Below are 21,128 nucleotides of genomic sequence, written 5' to 3'. Positions count from 1 at the left end.
TTCGGTTGATGCTGTCTGAGCCTCGCTACAAGGAGAAAAATTCTCCTTGTCTGTGGCTGTTGAAGCTACCACCTCGATTGACCAAGGAGGTTTGTGTAGATGCAGAGGCAGGAAACGTGATACCTCGCCCTTCAGCTCTTTCCGTGCAGGATTTACAGAAGTTTTGGTTATATTCTCCAAATCATCGTTAGCAACATTTTGTGACAAAAAGGAATTGAATCCTTGTTTTGATTTTGTAGGATTGATCAAAACCAGTCGTGTAGCGTGATCTTATAAAACTTTTGCTCATTTTGAGCATGATGTACTAACTTTGACATTATGTAACATCAAACGCATCATGGGAAATATGTTTACTTCTGGATTGGAAATAAACAGGTTTGAGGTCAAAAGGTTCTACTTCCGACTTCCGCTCTTACGGACGACATCGGACCATGACCGACTCAAAAATGTAGGTTGGTTTTCTGGCTCAAGGTGACCATTTTAGACGGCGTACTTTGGCATGTAACAGTTCATCGGTATAGCGATGCTTTTGATAGTCGTTAAATTTCGATTGACTTCTATATCTGCTCACATTTGCGTTTTTTTGTAACAATGTGTCTGAGATCTTCAACCCTTTCCTTATTTTACTACGTGTGTGACGGCTGTGGTGTTGACTCAATCACTTAATCCGCTGATACGGACAGCGGATTAGCAAGTTGGCAATGTTTTTCGGAGCAATTACAGTGGTGTATACACAAGTTGGAGAGGAGATAAGGACTTGTCGGTAATATATAAAGCAGTCAGACGGTGTGGAGTTGAAACCTTTATTTGAAATATCACAGTCAAAATTAATAAAATCAAATAAGGTAAACCGTTGCACAAAAAAAACCTCCTCCCCACCCCAGGGTCCTTTCATCTGTTCCCTGTGGGATTACACTGTCAACCTGTCAATCCTTTTGAATGAAATATCATGAGGTGAGAAAACATGATATTTCAACCAGCTAAACAGAGACCCCCTTGTCGACTGAGATATGCATTTATTGCTCATTTTTGACTCATCAGTGACCTTCCTCTGCTCTTGAACATGAACAGGTGTGGCGGTCAAATCCTTCACACCATTTGTCGTCATACATCACATCTCAATAGAGAGGTGTCAAAATCAATTACTTCCTTGAGTTCTGCAGGAAACGTCACACATAAGTACCACTTCAGAAATGAGAAATCTCTCTCAAGGTTATTTTCATGTATTCCACCCACAACTTCCTGGTCTGTGTACTGATGTGTTAGTTGTCTGATTAATTTCACCTACAACACATCACACAATGCGTAAAACATCACCCATAACTCATGCATAATCATGATTTTTTTATTCCAGCAATGCATGTTGACTGTCAAGAAAATGACCCTGATCATTGAAGAACTCCTACTTTTCAAGTTACTGGAGTTTGCTGGTTACGGGCAGAGTGATGCTGAAATGGAAAAGATGGATGAAAGTCAACAAAAGTATGCTTGATATTCTTCTCCTGGGTCTGTACGCTCCTGGAAAGTCCTTCAAAGGCTTTGAATTTCAAAACCTCCTGGAAGGTCTTAGAAAAGTCCTTGTACGACAATAAATTTAAAATCTCCAGGAAAGTGCTGGCAAAGTCATTGAAAATGAAATTGAGTTTTGGAGAGTCTGGGAAAATTGATAAACAACTAATTTTCAAAAATATCAAGATGATCAGTCATGATATCAAAAATGATATTAAAGTGAAAATTTTATATTGTAGAAGTGATATCTGGAAAATGGTATTTTTTACCTGATAGGGTCTTTGAAAATTGCTTAAAAATTTCCTTGAACTTCCTTGAATTTTAAGTGACTTTGGGTGTGTTGACCCTGTTCTTCAATTTGAGTTGGTGTCTTTTTTAGCTTTCCCAGGCACAGGGAAGTTTCTTGATTTTGCTGTGGTTCTTTGTCCCTTTCTTTCTTTATTAAGAATTAGGGGGTCTGTCTCTAAGGGAAACAACACTAACACTCCTTGCTACCTACAACGCATTGTGTGAAAGGAAAAAAAAGGAAAAGGAAAAAGGAAAAAAAAAAGTGTAGCCTAAAGGGGCTATATTTCTCATAGTGACCTCATGCTTGGATAGCCGATGATTGGCTGTCAGTGCAAAAATCATGGTTTGTGCTGTTGCTTGCCACATTTGCAAAATGTGAAAGACAGTTTTGAATGGTGATAAATTAGGTATCTGAATAACCACACCAATGAAAATGTGACCTCAGAAAGTCTTTGAAACACTGCTGAAAAAGTCTGTTAATGTTAAAGACCTGTGTTGGCACCAGATTTGTCTTATCAGAAAATTTACCCACCAGATTCAAATTTCAATGGAAAACAAAAGGCTATCACACCTCCATAATCCTCTTAGTCTTACAGACTACAACAAAGGCGATCCCAGGGATCGTGAACAGTGCCTTTAAACAATTTTTGGTGTATGAACCCTGTTCATTGCACAAGAATCAGGTCTTGAACAAATATTTCAAAATTTTCAAAGTGTTGTATAATTTTCTTCGAGTCATGAATCAATTGATATTAAAGTCTCGTTTTAATCCGCCTCTTTGATTTTTTCTAAAAGGACCCTCGCTGCTGAAAAACAAGCAAAGAGATACTATTTTGAAAATCTGACACTTCACGAGACACAGATCAAACTGAGCATGCTCAGAGGGAAGCTACCCTCTGAATTACAAACTTTGAAAACGAAGCTTGGCATTCCATTGGTTGGCTTTGAAGATGCCTATGTTGATGTGGACCACTTCATCAGAATACGTCCATTCAACAGGCGAAGCTTTCTGATCAGTGAAATCATCAAACATTATACAGAGGTAAGGAAAATCCGAGTTTTGCCAACATAATAAGTGAAAACAATTTTTTCTGTTTTATCAGAAAATTGCATGTGTTACCCAGGAGACCTATGAAAAACCTAGTGGGGAAATTATGGAAATTCAGGGCTCAAAATTAGCGGTAGTCCCGCGTCCACAGACTACCAACTTTTCCCTGGGGCTACCAAAATCCATTAAAGGAAGCCCACACAGACTACCAAAGCCTGAGACCTGAAATTTAGTCAGCATTTGGCATGCGATATCCTTCACTTTGCAGTGGGACACGTTGAATGCAGTCAAACCCAGTTGGACACAGAAAGGTCAGACTGTGACTTTGTTATGCAAATTACAAAGGCGACAGTGCAGTGGAATTTTGCGAAAAAGTTTTCGATGTCTGAACAGATGTGCTTGGATGACAGGCACAGGAAATGATGGCCAGTGAAAATGCATTTTCACTACATTTTGATCATAATGTATCAATCACAGTTACACTGAAATTATTGTCTCCTCCCCTGCACAGAAAGCCCATGCTCTATTTTAGCCCTGCTGTGCTACAGTGTCTCTCACTGCTGAGAGAAAGTTGTTGTCATGACAACCATTAAAATTTGCATACAACTCAGAGTATGAAACTGGTTGTCAATAGGTCACCAAACTTTTAAGTGTCATTGTTGTCCATATCATATATTTACCGGTTTCCTTTGGGTATTAAACGTGTGCAAGTATTGACATCAGATGGCTAGAAAATTCACTTACTGTGCAGAATCTTGAAAAATAGGTCTTTTCTTGCCTGGTTATAAGGGAAAAAATGTCCCTAAACTACAAAATGCATGGGCTACCAGCCATTGTCACTGGGCTACCAACTTCAGAAAATAGTAGCCCAAGTGGACTACCAGGGAAAAAAGTTAATTTTGAGCCCTGAAATTGATCATTTTGAGAAAATATAATGATTGTTAAAGTGTTCAGCATTACATGGGGTTTGGTGTTGAAAGGTACATGCAGTTCTATGTCTTGAGTTGAAACTGAAGCGTTTTTAAGATGCCCATCGCAGACTGTATCACACGATTTCAAGCAGACTAGGAACATGTTTCAGCGTTTCTGCTAATCTCATTGAACAAAAATTCAACCCATACAGCGCAATGCACATGGTAGAAATTGTGTTTCAGCAGCATAATTGACTCAAAGTCACAGGTTTTGGACTTACCATTATTGACTTCGTGAAGTTCTGAATTTTTAGACGTTTTTTTTGTCACTAGTGTAAAACCCCTACTGTTGTTTTTCACTGTATCGACCTAAAGGTGTTATCAACTAAAAGGTCAAATAGCATCCAATAACACCTGAAGTTATTGTACTCTACGTTGAAGTTATTGGACTCCGCGTCCTCTGATACCGAAACTTACTGTACAACAAAACTTTGTCCCTTTTATAAGGAAGGGGATGAATGAGACATTTCATGGCACTGTGAATTTCGTTGTCCATTGTATGTATAATTTCTTCATAGGAACTGAAAAGCCAGGCAGCAAAGATTTTAGGATCTGTAGACTTCCTGGGGAACCCAGTCGGATTACTAAGTGATGTCGCTGGTGGCGTGTCAGATCTCGTCAAACATGGTGATGTGGTCGGGCTAGTTGGGAACGTGACCCATGGTGTATCAAACTCTGCTGCGAAGGTACATAGTGATTCCCAATGTGTAATCTTACTTACCAGTATTAATCAAGCCAAAGTTATTCTAGCTATTGCATGTCTAAACAGAAAAGCATATGAAAGAAAAAAACTGCATGCAATTTTCCCTGCCCATGTATTTCATCAAGCAACTTAGAGTACCAATGATAAGACATAATAGCAAATTCAATCGTAACAGAATGGGTGAGTAAAGTTCAGAATTCTCACTTCATTTTAAATTTCCTTCTAATTTCAAAACCTCATCATATTACGAATAAATCAGAGAGTAAAACTTGTTACTTGAAGACATTCAGTGCTAATGTTCCATTGGAGTACAACATATTCTTTCTACAAGGACTCAAATGCATATAGACATTATGTTGACTATGCTGTGCACATTTTCATGGCAGTGGACATTTTAGAGATTGTCAGCTGTGTATCATATGTCATGTCCAAACTTTCTATCCAGTGCCAATCTCTGGCAAATAGTTCTTATATACTTAACATTAGAGTGAAAGATCGGTTACTTGAGGGCACTCTACGCAAGAGGGCGAGTGTAGAGAGCGCCCTAAAGCAACAGAATTTTCAGTCCAACTTGAAGGTATACAGTCACCTGTAATCTAAATATGCCCATATATGGTCAAAGGGGCATTCCTTTCCTTGGTATTCAAAACGCCCATGTGAGGGCGCTGTTTTTAAAAAGCCGCCAACCACTTAAAATCTGTGATTGGTTAGATTTTCTCTTTCCATGGTAACTGTGGCAAAATTGGAACAGGTGACAGTATACCTTTAACATGCACATGTTATTTTTTTTTAAACCAAAATTACAAACGAAGCAACAAAGATACCCATTTTGCAACGGAAGTTTACTATTCTCTCACTCTGCAAGAATTGAATTTTAAAACTTTGCATCTTTTGACTCCGAAGGTAACAGGCTCACTGTCCGATGGCATAGGAACAATAGCTTTTGACAGCAAACATCAAGAGATACGCGAGGTCATCCGGTCATCTCACAGGGGAAGAAGTCGTGATCACTTTTATGCAGGCCTGAAGGGCCTTGGATTTGGTATTGTGGGAGGTCTGACCAGTGTTTTTACTCAGACATATGAAGGAGCATCACAAGATGGGGTAGAGGTAGGTTTCATTTTTATCTGCAGCAAATTGGAGTGGATGACTGTCTGTATGCTGTAAAGGTTAAAATGTCCAGCTATCACAGTTTAGGGCCACCTCAGAGATAACCATGTCTGTTAAAAACATTAAAATGTCCCCGAACGATTTCTTTACAAAGTTACTGTAACAAATGACATTTTTTCACACGTATCCACAGTATTAAGTTCTGGACTTAGGCGTCAACAAAAGTGGGTCATATGTCATCAATATAAATGAGAAGTGAACATTACAATGGTTTGCGTTGAACCGTCAACAATGTGGGAACAAGACATAAAATCTTGATCAAGTCCTGACACAGACATGTAATTACTGTTTTTTTGCAAATTTGCCACAAGGACAGCACACCATGACATATATATACGAAAGTTGAATATTTTCAGCAATATGATCCAACATGGCTGCCAGGCAGCCATTTTTTCCTGATTTTGCCATGTCCAAGGCCATTACTCACACATGTCTGGATCAATTTCATTCAAACTAGGCACAAGGATAACTTATGCATGTCAAATTTCTTTGTGATACAATCTAATCTGGCGGCCAAGTGGCCAGTTTTTCTGACTTTTTCCGTACCTACTCCATTCGTACTTAGTACATCAACAGTGCACATGCACATCAATACCGGGTCAGTACTTTCTTAGACATTTTCTGGATACCCTTTGACCAATTCCACTTCACTATGATTGCCATCAATAGTTTCAAAATTTAATATTATATAGGGCTCAGCCCTTGGTGTCGCGCCAGGGTTAAGATTGGCAATGTTATTTGTATTGATTCATCATAAAATACAATTAATTGTTACTTCATATACGTGTATCTATGCCCACTTTCCCTCTGATGAAAACAGTTCACGTACGTACACGACGTCAAACCCTGCAGCAGTGCAGGTATAGATTTTCTGTAATGTGTAAAAATGTTGGACAAAAATTGGCAATTCTTACCATGATAACAGCCTATTGTGTTAAACAAGGGACGTATTGTGCTATCATTATTATTGCAATGGTAACCTTACTTCCCACCTTCCACTGCAAGCTGAAAACTAGAGCATTCCGTCTAAAAACTGGCAATTTTTGAATCTAGTTATTGACACAGGGGGCGCTTTTCTAAAATTCAATCCCAGCATTCTTTGCGTATGCCTTCGTTTTCTCCCATTTTCAATTTTTTATGCGGGATATTAACGATATTTTGTATCAGCGGCAAGGTGGATATTAACACAAACTCGATTATAAAAGATATAATTTATAAATGGCATGTTATAAAATGATAAGTTGCACGTTTCGTATTTGTTTATTTATGAGTACTCAAAAATAACATGGCGGTGCCCATGAAAGTATAGACTTGGTTCAAGTCTGTGATTTGTGAATGTTTGAGTGGAGTGAACGCAATGATTTGTATTCTGCTTTCATGTGAAACGCGCGCGTGAGTGGACGCAATGAGTACGGTGAACGCGATGAGTGGAGTGAACGCTATACAGCGGAGTTTCACCCGGAATCACAGACTTGGCTTTCTTGCACGATCTGCGTTGCTATAAATTATTCATGAGATGACGTTTTCTTTACTCATATATTATTCATAAGATGACATCACTAAATTTTACACATTGGGAGGAGTTACCATGTACCAATATTGACCCTAACGAGACGTGCATAAAACTCACATGGCGTTGTTCACAAAATGTCGAGTGCGATCACTTCCACAAAAGTCAGCACGACCTCTGTTGTATCACCGAAAACGCGTGAAAATATCTGTGTTGTTTGTGGGGCCCATGTTGCAAAATGCGAAAATCGTCGCCGGTTATTCAAGGATGGAAAAAGACACCGTCCTTACAGTTGTAGCCTGTTCTCTTACGTGCCCAAAGCGATGGAAATCAAAACAATGTGGGGCGACTTCATATGTCAGTGATTTTCCGCTGCCGGTTGGTGCGCAGACGAACACATCTTTTCCCTCAATGTAACTCTCAACAAGCTTTCTTTGGTAATCTCGCATGATTAGCGATGGTCGACCGATCAGTTGTAAAACGCGGTTGATGTTCGAACTTGATGCCATTATTCGCCCAGATATATTAAAAACGTACTCGATGTCTAGCTTTGCACGGAGATGACAACAAACTTTTTAATGCATGCAGAGGTTTATTAGCATGCGCTCTTCTTATTGGCCAGAATAACGGCGGGGGCTGTCAATCATTTTGTATTTGCTCTACGTCACTGTGTACACAGTCCGTCTCACCGCCTGTACTCTGCAAGAAGTCCAAGTCGGTGAATCCGGCAGAAACTAACTCACTACTGCGCAGACTCAAACGTGTTCATTCAATCGCTGGGAAAACCTGGCGTGAGCTGCCAAATTCCGGATAGGTTTGTACGAAATAGGAGAGACACAAGAGAAACTATTATAAATGATTTTATTTTTTTAAAAATTCACCGACTTGAACCAAGTCTAAAGAAAGGGCTATTTTACACTTCCGGTTACTCGCATAGTATATTATGAATCTGCACATGCATAGTCAGTAAGCCACTGGCGCAACTATTAATGAAGTGGGGACTATGTCTTTTACAATGATTTATTTTAAGCTTCAATAAAGCTATAATCTCTATTGCAGCTTATCTTATTTTTTTTCAAAATGCTGTGATTTCAGGGTTTAATAAAAGGCCTTGGCAAGGGAGTACTTGGCACAGTTACTAAACCAGCAGCAGGGGTGTTGGACTTTGCCTCGGGAACTGCCGCCGCTGTCCGGGATTCCAGCAAATCCAGTCAACATCAGCCGAGACGAGTACGCAAGCCACGTTGCTGTGTTGGTCCCGAGGGAACGCTCATTCGATACACATCCCAATCTGCTGACGGACAAGAGAAGTTACTGCAACTCAATGATGGTGATCCAACAGAGAGGTAACATAGCAGCAGGTTCCCATAAATAAGATTTTTATACTTAACCCTTTTCCTGCCAAGTCCATATTACACCACCAGGTCAAGATGGTTAAAATTAATGAAACACAACGTATTCCATATGATGTATTTTAACATAATACTGTACATTTGAAGGCTGTTGAAAACATAATACTGTAAAGTTGATTTTTTTTGGACAAAAGATGCTATAACATACCAAGCCAAGTGGGTGAAAATACGTCATGTTTTGGCTCAATACCACTTTTTACTGACTTGGCTGATGGGGAAGTGATACAGTTATTACTGTCTGGCAGGAAAAGGGTTAAAGGGATATAGTCGTTAGAACTGCGCTCAAAGGTCGTATGGGACCCATACGACCCATGGCAACAATGTATTTAAGGCACAATGGTGATTGATGACAGTTAAAACATGTCTGTCATAATTTATCATCGTATAATTTAAATGTTGCAGCTATGATGATGAGGTGCATCTTGACATCGTGCATGAAATACATTATTTGTAAACAAGAAACTTGCACAGGTGCAGTTTCGACGACTATATCCCTTTAAAGTAGTAACCCAGCTCAAAAATGAAAGATTTATGCTTTTGCACAAACTTTCTTATCTCTTTCTTTGTTTTTGTCTCATAATTAGGTTTTTCTCATTTGAAAAACTAAGAAGTGGTGGACCAAACAAGAAAGGTGGGACACTTTTTGCATTGGTGAGCTCTAAAGGAGTTTATTTTCTTGGTGGCGATGAAGCCAGAACTGTGGTGTTACAAACACAGTATTCAGAATTCTGTGATGTAGCCCAGCACATCAACAAAGGTATGTGACTTGTCAATGTATACATGTAGCTTGTACAAAAGTTTACTGATACTGTAAATTCTTGACGTGATTCAAACTCACAACATACGGCAGCAAGTCACCCAGCAAACGCATCACAGCTTAGGCATTAAATTGTACCAACTTAGCTCAGTTATTGAACCAATCTTTTTAAGATTGGGGATTTGGCCGAGCGGTTTTGTCTGTGGCTTCTCCTCTGGGTGACTGCGTACTGCATGCTGTGAGTTCCAACCCTGTTGAAACCACTATATTTTCTACCGTGGGTTGATAGCTCTGCTGGTGGACAGTATCAGCTTGAGCGGAGATACCCCTATTTGCATATTTATATTAGAATTTCGTTCAAATGGAAGTGATGAGGGCGCTGTTCTACTTGACCGTTAGTGTGATTTTTCCTGTTTTTGGGGGGGGCAATTTCAGCCCATTTTTTCCAACAAACGACGTCAGAGACGTTTCTACGGTCATATAAAGCAGTTAAGTTTGTGCCTATGAATTTTTATCAACTTCTACGGCTACTTTTGGTGCTATGTGTGTATTGTCGATCTATGGCTCGCTAAACATAGGCCTACTTTTGGGCTGCCGCAACTACATGCACAGCTGATTCTTGTGAATAATTTTACATAGTTAGACAGTCTAATCATTATTTAAGCCCCCTAACTTAGTTTTATTCTTGTTCATGCCCTGCAAATCACTGCTTTGGCCTCGTAGGTTGTACACCGTCCCGCCATCAGAGAAGACAAGATGGCCGCTTAGAGTGAGGAACGTGTTGCACTCCGCTGACGCCTTGCTCACGTTTACAAATTGTTTAGGCCCAGAGATTGCAACAGTATCACATATTTTATTGTTGTCAATCCAACTTATGTTATATTTATATTTGATGCTTGGGTTACAATTTCGCGGTAGTCCTCGTAGGCATTGGCTACCAATATTCCATTGGGTAACCGAAGTCGGGCAGTTGCGAACTCGGCCATCGCCAGCGCCGATGGTGCCGACCAACTCGGCCAGTGCAGTGGACTCGGCCAGGAGAAGTCTGCCACTCGCAACAAAGCAATATGATTGCATACGCATTCTCTTCACAGTTGAATATGCCAAACAATTTAACTTTTTACTACCATAGTTTTTGTTATTTTGTCGGTTTAATACTACCGGGTACTACGAACATTCAGAAAACAACTCAAAGTCGAAGAGCTCCCACGTCCACCCTGCAAAACATGTACGGTCTGCCTCCGTGTTTCTGCAGATCGCGCGCGTACCGTATTAAAGTTCAGGCAAACATTATGCCATTTCTTCAGTAAAATTCAAGGAATAGTCCACCCAAAATGTAATCTGCCTCATAGAGATTTCTATGTATGTCATAAAAGCATTTATCATTACTTTTTGCACAGAAACAGTGATTTGTTGAAGTTATCTATGAAAATAAATATCAAAATCAGGCAATATGGAGACCTTTTTAGCCGACTGTGCGCAGCCATATTGTCTACTCCCTCGCAAAGCATGTCGGGAGAAATGCCCGGATGATGACGTAAAGTTTTCGTGTTTTGGTGCATTGGCTAGGGGGTCTGATCTAGGGAGTCTCATAAATAGCTTATGCCTGCCTGTAAGTATTAGGGATGTACCAATAATCGTGGGCGAGATTTCGATAAGGCATTCTGAATGATTCGAAACCCGAAGTGAAAACACCGCCTCTAAAAATTATTGCCGGTAAAGATTGCCACTGACATAAGTTTTGAAAATTATAAGTGCAGTGCTGTTTTTTACGTATGCAAAGGCCGTTTCCAAGAGAAGGACTTCGTCGGCAGTTTGACGATCCACAATCAAATTTGGATTAGGAAAAGACTTCAAGATGATGCTGTACCACAAACTTACACTGGAAAGCAAATGCATTGGTGAAAAGAGGATATCCAAGGGTGATATATTGTGGGAGAGACTCTCATATAAAAGAAAAGAGGTTCATGGTTTAAATATTTATGATTTTTCTGAACCGCTGGAGAGTTTGTTGAGATCATCTTTCTTACAACAAGTTTACTTATTATTCTTATTATTTTGATGACATCGCATTGGTATTTAAAACATAATAAAGTTTGCGTGATCAGTTGAAATTAGAAAGTTGTATTTTTGCTCGGGCATGTTTAACCACATCAACGCAACTACAGCATCCACGCATCAAGTCAACGGAAACGATCCATATGTTGAAATGAGTTATCTGGAGCCAAGAATAGGTTCAAAAGAGTTCGAGAAAGAAGTAGATGCGTATATGACAACTTTCACTGATGTCGGAAAAATTTCAGACATAAGTCTTTCCTTCCTTTTAGAAAAAAATAGGCACGTCAAAGTAAACTCTATTATCGGGCATCCATGCTGTAAGTTCAATGTTTCTACGATACCACGGCGAGTCATATTTTTGTGGCGTCGAAAAAAATAATGAGCAATTTTGCGACTAAATTGTAAATAAAAACAAGAAGCAGTAAGTGAAGTTTGTTACTGCATTGCCAGAGCGGAATTACAAGGGATTTTCCCCAAATATATTATCACATGGATTTCAATAAATGGTCCAAAATGAACCAACGTTTCATATAAGCACGCTGCACGACCGGCCGTACGACCATGTTGGATTGTAGTGAAAACGAGGCTCTCTGTTGTGGGGTTTCTAGAAATTTCCATGTAACTACGCAAAGATTTGAGTGCATCGTATCGTAATTCAAACACGCCACTCAACCTCAGCAAGCACATAGAATAACATCATTGAGCTAAAGCCTGAAAACTTTAAGTTCCAAAGTGAAAAAAACGGAATCAGATACTCAATATGTGTGATCGAATATATTTTACGTTTCTCAGTCAGGCTATTAAGACACCATTATTCTTGTAGCGTAGAGTAACCATGATTCAGATTTTTTTCTTAGAGCTGTTTCTTTCCATATTGCTATATAATAGTACATGACTTTTTAATTTTGCCATCTTCCCGCTCCCGATCTGTGGAAAGGTAGTTTATTTCATTCCTTTTTTCTGTAATTTTTCTCTACGACCAGTTGCGAGGTCGTGGCTGTAACTTTAGTGTTGAATTTTTCCGACATTTTTCTCCGAGACCGGCCGCGAGGTCGTGGCTTTCAGGTTTATTTTTTCGGTCGTTTCTCTCCACGACCTGTCGCCCGGACGTTGCTGGAAAGTATTGAATTTTTCCCAAAAGTTTTCCCAATGACTGGTCGTGAAGTCGTAGCTTTCAGCTTTTGACCATCCTCAATTATTTTTTTCCAAGACTGCACCAAGTTGACAGCAGCAACGGCTACTCGGATTCGCGATCTCTTTCCATGGCGGTTTCTAATTACCGGTATTTTACGTTTTAAGTTCAATGTGAGTTGTGAGAACAGGAAAATTTTAGTGTGTTTTATGACTGTACGTTGAAAGGATAAATTGAAATTTCATTTAGTACTCCTAGAACATGAAAGTGTGTTTGAAGTTTAATTTAGTGCCCCGGAGAATATGAAAGTGTGTATGTATAAATGTTGCTTGTTAGATGAGGGACGCACCATTTAGAGTCAGACGGCTGAGCCGTTTCCGGTCGTCCGCTTTGTCTCTCCTCCCTCCCCATGGGGAACGGTGCTTGGAATTTTTTTCCTCATTCGTTCATTCTTTTTCTATATGTAACTGAAAAACTAGCACTTTGAATTGGCAATTTTCGCAAATCATTCTTTGTTATAAAAAGAGTTAATCGTATTTTAAAACCAGCGTTGCAATGGCTAAACATGCGGAGCAATGTCGTCATACAGTTCTCTTTGGGAGTTTGAAATCCAACATCGTATTTTTCAAGTGATAACAGCTAGCTTGCAATGCTGATCAAAATGTTCTACCCAAAAGTACAACCATTGTGGGTAAGTTAGAGTTCGTTTCGTCACCAGGCGATATCGAAGATGTGTTCAGCCACGGTGGAGGGACCGTGGTTCAGCTCCAAACATGGCCACGTAATGGTGAGCTACCAAAAGAGCCATGCTTGTACAGCTTCCTTCGGTAACTGGTGGAGCAACGTGCTCTTCTTTTACTTCTGAATTTATCGATGTGTCCGTCTTTTCGTCGGAAACACCAAGTTCGAAATCCTGGAGTTCGGAGTCGCTGAATTCCGGTTCAAAGTTATAGGTTGAAGGCAAAGTGTATCTATGGGGCAGTAGCTCAATAGAAACGTACGGTAGACCAGACCCCCTAGCGATACCCCCTAACTTCCTCAACCAAACACGAAAACTTTACGTCATCAAAAGTTAAGCCTCTCTGAGGAATTCCGATAGGTGGCGCTTCCATATCGCGAAAATGGCGTCATACACATCAGTTAATAAAACATTAATTTCTAGGATAATAAACAGCACATTTTTCATCTTTTCATCATAAATGTTACAAAAATAATCTTCTTCAACTTTTAAAGGCAGGTTATTATTTGGGTGGACTATTCCTTTAATGGCTTGATGACTCTTAACTAAGTTGCTTCGCCATCTCCTATGACTTTTTAACGAACTTCAAGTGTAACTATGACGAAGACTGCAAAACTCGCTACCACGATCGCGATACACCGCCATCTTTAACTTTACCCAATGTGTGTATATCATACGTGCGTTGAACTGTGATCTGTGAAGTTTGCAAACATTACGCTCATCTTATGAATGACATTTAGATCGCTTTCGTATATAACTTAAGTGAGACTTCAAAAAAAGAAACACTAATATGGAGCATATATTCTAATAGGGTGCATACTGTACTGGCCGACTTCTCTTGTATTCGGTCATTGTCAACTGTCAGTGTCTGTCTGTTTGGAGTCGATGCAGGATGTGGTGGTCGGACATTCCCACGCCTGATTTTACTGACCCCTCAGCCTTTCAAGATAATAATATCGTTGTAAGAGTGGATTTGAGTGACCGATATTTGTCACAGTTTTCCTTTTCACTGGTAACGGGTAGTATATCACTGTTCAGTTACCATGTTTCAACTCGTCAATGTTGACTGAAGTCCGATAGCATAAAGGCGAGTTTCAGTGCCATAGCGTTGTACGCTGTACACGCGTTCACTGGGCTGTACGATCGGCCTTGTACGGTAACACTAACAGCGCATACATACATGGCATCATGAAATCATGCCGCAAATATAGGCGCACTGTCAGAAATTCACGAAACTTGTCACAAGCATTGTTCAATAGCAAGTGGTTTGACACAAAAGTATTATTTTTGTTCAAGACCTGTATCAGTGTGTTTCGGGTCACAGTCTAAAAATAGCACACAGCTGAGAGGTATAAACCATCATTGCAACGTACGAATTCAGTTGTCAATTATCATTAGTATTTATTTCTATCATGCATAGATACGATGAAATTACTCTCAAAAGTGTACATTACCTCATAGCATGTTCAATTTCGCATTAAATAATCATATTTGTGAGCTTTCGAGCCCATTTTCACGACCAAGTCGCTCGAACGACGTGTATTCCGACATATTGCTTGTTTACATTCAGAACGAGGCTCTGCAGCCTATTGAATTATGCAAATTTCTATACGTCCGCTCAAGCTGGTATTGTCCCCGAGGCTGTCTTTCGCCCAGTTTAAGCGATGTATTCATTGCTTCACTTCGATAAAGTATGTGTGCGATGTATGATAGTGAGCGTAGGGGTGAGTGCTTCACGAACTCTACAGCGTGTGGAGGGGTCACAGCCAGAAAAATTGTAACAACTTAGCTCGGTTATTGAACCAATCTTTTTGTGATTGGGAATTTGGCCAAGCAGTTTTGTTTGTGGCAGCTCCGCTAGGTGACTGGGTACCGTACGTTGTGAGTTTTAACCCTGTTGAAACCACAGTATAATCACTCGACTAAATCCCCACCCTTAAAAAGAGTGGCTCAGTAACAGAGCTAAAGTGGTTACGATTTTTCTGACTGCAATACCTCCACACGCTGTGGAGTTCACGAAGCACCTGCACATACACACTTGCTATCACATATTGCTCACAAACTTTTATCAAAGCGATGAATACATAAAATAGTATAATAATATGGAATTGATGTCACTAAAGTTATAATATGCTAGGTCCCATGAAGGCTCACCCATTTTTTCACAAATCTTTCCAAACTCTGCTTTTATTGACAATAATGCCATTTTCCTCAGCAGTGTATTTAATGCTTCCTTTGTGAAGGTAAACGGCGTGGACACAGTTTCCTACAGCAGGATGAGTGTCAAAATTTATGACTTCACATCTTGATTTTGACAGTAACATAACGAAAATGAAAATTGCACCAATTTTCAAGTCAGAACATCATGTTGGGTGACCAGACCATACCCGTTCATTATCTGTTAAGAATGTTTGGGAAGCCAAAATATGAAACCTATTTTAATCTTTCCTTTCAAAAATGTAAAACTAAAATCACACATTTGATTGTAACATTGAAAATTACTTGACTTCTTTATCAACATTCATGTATTTAAGGCATAACTAGACACTACTTTATGTCTGATGGATAATTGTCAATGAGATGGAAACAGTTGTCTTCTTGATAAAAATATGACAAAATGGCAAACAGTAATTTTTCATCACACATGCTTTATGCCATAAGACACCAGTAGTCATTTCATGATCTGTCATTGAAGGGCCTCAAGTCAGGAATCTTCTGGCATTGTAAAAATTATCACCTTCTCTGGAATTCTGATAATTGACAGGTTCTATAATAGTATGTCTTTCATTAAAGATTTTATTTTTGCAACCATGTAAATAGGACCTTGCTGGCCTTCATGTGTTTTCAGGAATTTTTACTAATACATAGAGATGTTGTCATGGTGACTTCAACACTTTGGTTAGCAATGGATAAAAGTGGTTATCAGAAAGACCTTTGTGTGGTCTTCATTCCACTGATAAAAATGTAAATTGTTGTAGACAACTTTCTGCTTTAGAGAACGAAGTACGCGTAATAAGCAATTTAATTTTTCTTTTATTTCAGATGACAAAAATTATATTGAATTAAGAGTGAGGGCGGACACAGAGATGGGACTGCAGCCTGAAAATCCTGTGAAAAGACCTCAAGTTGTTTGTGATTCAGTGCCCATCGCTCAAAAGGTCAGTCATGTCATTTTAATCCTTCAGTGATGTCCTTCAAAAAATCTTCTAAAAATACCAAACTTCGAAAGTTTCCCAAAATGATTACTGTCGCTGATATTTTTCAAATAGCCGTCGAAGACTCCTAGCTTCTTACCAACAACCAATGGCTACGTTGATGCAACATCAGTTTTATTTGTTATTCACAATAAACCAAACCATCTAAAGATCTAATGTCTGCCTTACATGAACTCATACACACATATACAAGTGAGAAAATTGTGTTTGTGTTTATATTTTCTCCCAGGTGACCCAGCTAATCAATTATGCAAAGAACCAGTACGATGAACTGAACCAGGCTCTGACTGATGTTGAAGATGATACCTACCTGAAACTTCAACTCTAAGCAGAATACTAAGATTCAATTTAAATACATTTGTAAGCAATGGATAAGTGACTGACATTATGTATGTTTGTACGCATATCAGACTGTTTGTATGTATGTATGCATGCAGGTATGCATGCATGATATACCTGCATGCTTGGATGGATGGATGGATGGATGGATGGATGGATGTATGTATGTATGTATGTATGTATGTATGTATGTATGTATGTATGTATGTGTGTGTGTGTATGTATGTATGTATGTATGTCAGTATGTGTGTGTGTATGTATGTATGTATGTACATGTATGTATGTATGTATGTATGTATGTATGTATGTGTGTGTGTGTGTGTATGTATGTGTGTATGTACATGTATGTAATCCACAGTAACACATAAGAGATGGGTCTAATACAATTCTTCACAGTATAATCATATCACTTTAGTTTGAACATCAGAAAAATGATTCATTGGCCGTAGGAACAAGAACAATGCCCTCCTACCCAAGAATCAAGTGTTCATAGAGTGTAATACTGTGAGGGATGTCAAGTCAACAAAACATACAAAATAGTGATTCACAATGGTTTAATGGGTAACATCTCTTAACATGAACAAGCCAAAAAGACAATAAACAATATTACTTCCAAAAAGTCATGCCATCAGAGAGCAGTATTGACTGTCCAGAAGTCGGACAATATCATGATTGGCTCTGCAGTGATCACATGATCAATGTTTATAGTGTAATAATGCCCTGCATGCGAGTAGATTCACTTCACAGCATTTGCATGTACATGAAAGCTGGCTGCAGGTGAGGGTTTTCAAGTAGAAGTTCGCACAACGTTTTTTGTACAATTGTCACTTCCATTGGTTAATTTTAGTAAATATTGCAATAATTGCTATCGGCTATTCAAACGTTTTTCTTAAAAGACCAAAAAAAATTGTGGAAAATTTACTCTTTAACACAAGTCAAAAGTTGTGAGTTACGTGGTAACTTTACCTTCTGAATGCAAAACAGAGAATTCTTGTTGCGGTAATAAAGGAAAATTGTACATGATACAATCATGGAGGTCAATATGTATAGTTTTAAAAGTTTTCAAACTCATGGATCTTATTTACAAAGAGAATATTTCAGCATCATGGTAATTTATTTGATACAGAGTTGTATATTAACCTGATCCAGAGCCTTTGGCAAGTGGTATTACAGACCTTTTATCAACTGTACACCAGGTCCCCTCCACAAGCTGATAGACCAGGAATCGAGTTTGCACCTGTTGGAGTACATGAGATAGATTTAAACATTAGCGTTAACAAATGTATGTATCACTCATGCATGGATTGTTGCATGAAGAGATTCGTCATCCAGACAATACTCAAAGTTTAGGATCTAGATGTTTCACAATTCTTACCGCTTTGGTCAAGCAAGAAGGCACAATAGACACATCTGTTGCATGTGACTCGGCAGAATCATATAACTTCTACTGTCTGCCGCATGTTTGTCTCACAATTCAAAAAACATAAAAATCTTTGATCCTGATCTAGATGTGGCAATGGCTCCATGCTGATTTTGGAGTATTGTTCCAGATGAAACAAAAAAATATATTGTTACACTTCCATACATCCAGGAATTAGGAATGTACTGTTGCCCTAAAAGTTTATTTTATTTGTTATTTTTAAGAAAGTTGTTGACCATATGGCCTTTTATGATTTAATTAACATACAGGAAATAGAAAATGGCCTACATAGAATCGGTGAGATGATAGGTCATCAAAAAGTTTCGGATATACAAATTATAATAACAGTTTACAAATGTTATGATTCTGTAACACCTCATATTGTCCTTGTTGTGTGTTGGCTTTTCAGATGACTTCTGGTACCACTGATGTGCCACATATTGACTTGCAGTAAATCATTATAATAATTCTAACAGATTACTATCATGTTGATTTATCAATATATTATGAGCTGATGACATCATGAGGTACTTGATATCAGAGCAGATGATGTCATACAGCGTTTGATATCTATTGACCAGCATTGATCAAAATACCTGTGTCAATTTCCTTCTAACAGACAAACGTTTATTAAACTTTAGAAAAAAATTCTGTTTTTAACAATCCTTAAAAGCTGAGTGAGAAAAGTATCTAGAAGCTGACAATGTTACAACAAAAGTTCTGAAGGGGTAGGATCTGGTATTTCAAAGACTGTTCTGGATCAGTTATTTTTTTTACAAATGATTCAGCATTAAAATCGAGGTAATGTCATGATGAACTTTCTGAAGGAAAATGTTGTTATCTGAAAGCCGATAAATGATACCGGTACTCTTGTCACGTTTAGACTAGCAATGCATGAACCTAAACTGCCAAGCGATATTTCTTTGATTCACATTAGAGACCTTCTGTACCACGTCTGAGAGACCATGAAATTTACTTGACATGATAATTTTCATAGTATTACCTCAGACTTTGTGTTCCGTTTGGTTAGACAAGTCAAACCCTTGTAAGATTTTTTAAGATGACAAAGGCACAGTTCTGTGAAATTTTAAATCCACAAGCACAGACCTTCATTAACATATGGGTTCGATTATGTGAACATTTTCTTCTGATAACGCTGACGTATTTGTACAGTAGAGCTGTGATAAGATATAGTGTAATCAAACTCAACATACGTTGAAATATTTTCCAATTCAATCTTTATTCTTTAAAATATCCAGGAATATCACATTTTACTTTATATGTACAAATAAGTAGCATTTGGGACAAGTTTTACAGCGATCTTTTATTATTATTATTATTATTAATTCTTTATTTCGGACAATGAGCATGTCCATATATATAAATGGTTACAGGATTGGAAAAAAGAATGATACGAAAAAGGTTACATCAAGAAATATTCATTTATGGGTTAGACCATAAAGACATATTTCTGAACACAGATTAGAAGACTGAATTTATCCATCTTTTCCTCAAGTCAGAAGTGAAGTACACAACATCATACACCTTACGTATAATTAGGTTCTCTTTTAATAGTTGCAGCCACGTTTTAATAGTTCTTTGTGAATGTACAGTGAAAAAAAGAGAATTGTCATTACAACTTGATCTACTTGCCCTGCAAATGACTTTCTCAAAACAGGCTTATGTAGGAAAGCAGAATATGTAAATAATTTAATGATTATATTGCATTGAACAATGCAACATGCAAGCTTAAAGCCCCATTAGCCGTATATAATTTTCATTTTACTAACCAAACAAATGCCGTCAAATCTTCCAAGAGATGTTTAGGATTTTCATTAAGTCACATTGTCTTTGTATTGTCACTATTTCCATCCTTGGCAACTGATTTGGTCAATTCAGTTCAGGTGTTACACCTGTATTTACTGTAGCCGAATATAAATTAATAATCTTCAACTTCCCAGCTATATTCGGCCACAGTGATGGGAATCCTAAACATCTCTTGGAAGATTTGACGGTACATGTTTGGTTAGTAAAATGCAAAAATATATGGCTAATCTGGCTATAAGCTTTGCATGTTGCATTGTTAATTTTTCCTGAAGTAGCTTATGATTTTAAATCATCTGATGGGGCTTTAAAAAAGATCTACCTTATGTCTATTGCTATTATTTGATAAAAATCTATTACTCTTACAACATCTTACACATAAGCGAATTTCATTCACACACATGGCAAGTAAGAAAACATGTTCTCAAAACTACTTGTCTGATAGCTTTGTAATTTGGTGTAAAAGTCCTGAGGGATGTTCTTAGATAAATCTTCTGCTCAACTCAAAGTGTTGGGAAACCCCCAAATTTGTATATTTTAGATAATTTTCTCAGTCTGTGACCTTAAATGACCTATTCCAACCCAGGATATGTTGTGAGACAATGTTGAAAGCTGTGAACATATTTTGTCATATTTGGTATCAATTAGTAATGAAATTTGTTCAACAAAACAAAGCTGGGGTAATTGTTTTGTTGTGGACCAATTTTTGCAACTTTTCCATGTAAGACACAAAAGAATTGATAAGAAATTTTGATCCAGGATAATTCCAGATGTCATAATCACCCCTACTGTGGAAGGCATTTCACTATCTGTAACTAATTTAAGTGCTGTTTACACTCAAATGATAGCACTGATAGCATTGATTATAAAATCCCCAAGGTTGTACATAGTTCACATATTTTAACATATACTGCCATCTGGCCATTGTAGCGCTTTATGTAAACATGGTCAATACCAAGGGGTGGAACATTTGATATTTTGGGGGATCTAGAAGATTGATGAGGTAGAATTATTTTTTACCTCATCCTTTGTA

The 21,128-nt window shown here is 38.3% G+C and overlaps 1 protein-coding gene across 1 annotated transcript in view; it reads left to right on the top strand.

Moving 5' to 3' along the window:
* LOC139137325 (intermembrane lipid transfer protein VPS13D-like) overlaps window positions 1-20,769 on the top strand; it is a 126,765-nt gene extending 105,996 nt beyond the window's left edge. The window contains 8 exon segments of the mRNA XM_070705359.1: window positions 1,355-1,482; window positions 2,593-2,839; window positions 4,335-4,502; window positions 5,423-5,629; window positions 8,295-8,545; window positions 9,196-9,368; window positions 16,340-16,455; window positions 16,742-20,769. Of these exon segments, the coding sequence (XP_070561460.1) occupies window positions 1,355-1,482; window positions 2,593-2,839; window positions 4,335-4,502; window positions 5,423-5,629; window positions 8,295-8,545; window positions 9,196-9,368; window positions 16,340-16,455; window positions 16,742-16,840 (1,389 nt within the window). The 3' untranslated portion in view covers window positions 16,841-20,769.
* The last annotated feature ends 359 nt before the right edge of the window (window positions 20,770-21,128 follow it).

Source organism: Ptychodera flava, chromosome 7 (assembly GCF_041260155.1).
Source record: "Ptychodera flava strain L36383 chromosome 7, AS_Pfla_20210202, whole genome shotgun sequence".
NCBI classification, from domain to species: Eukaryota; Metazoa; Hemichordata; class Enteropneusta; family Ptychoderidae; genus Ptychodera; species Ptychodera flava.
Note: the sequence above shows the minus strand (reverse complement) of the source record. Positions and strands in the feature narration are given on the sequence as shown.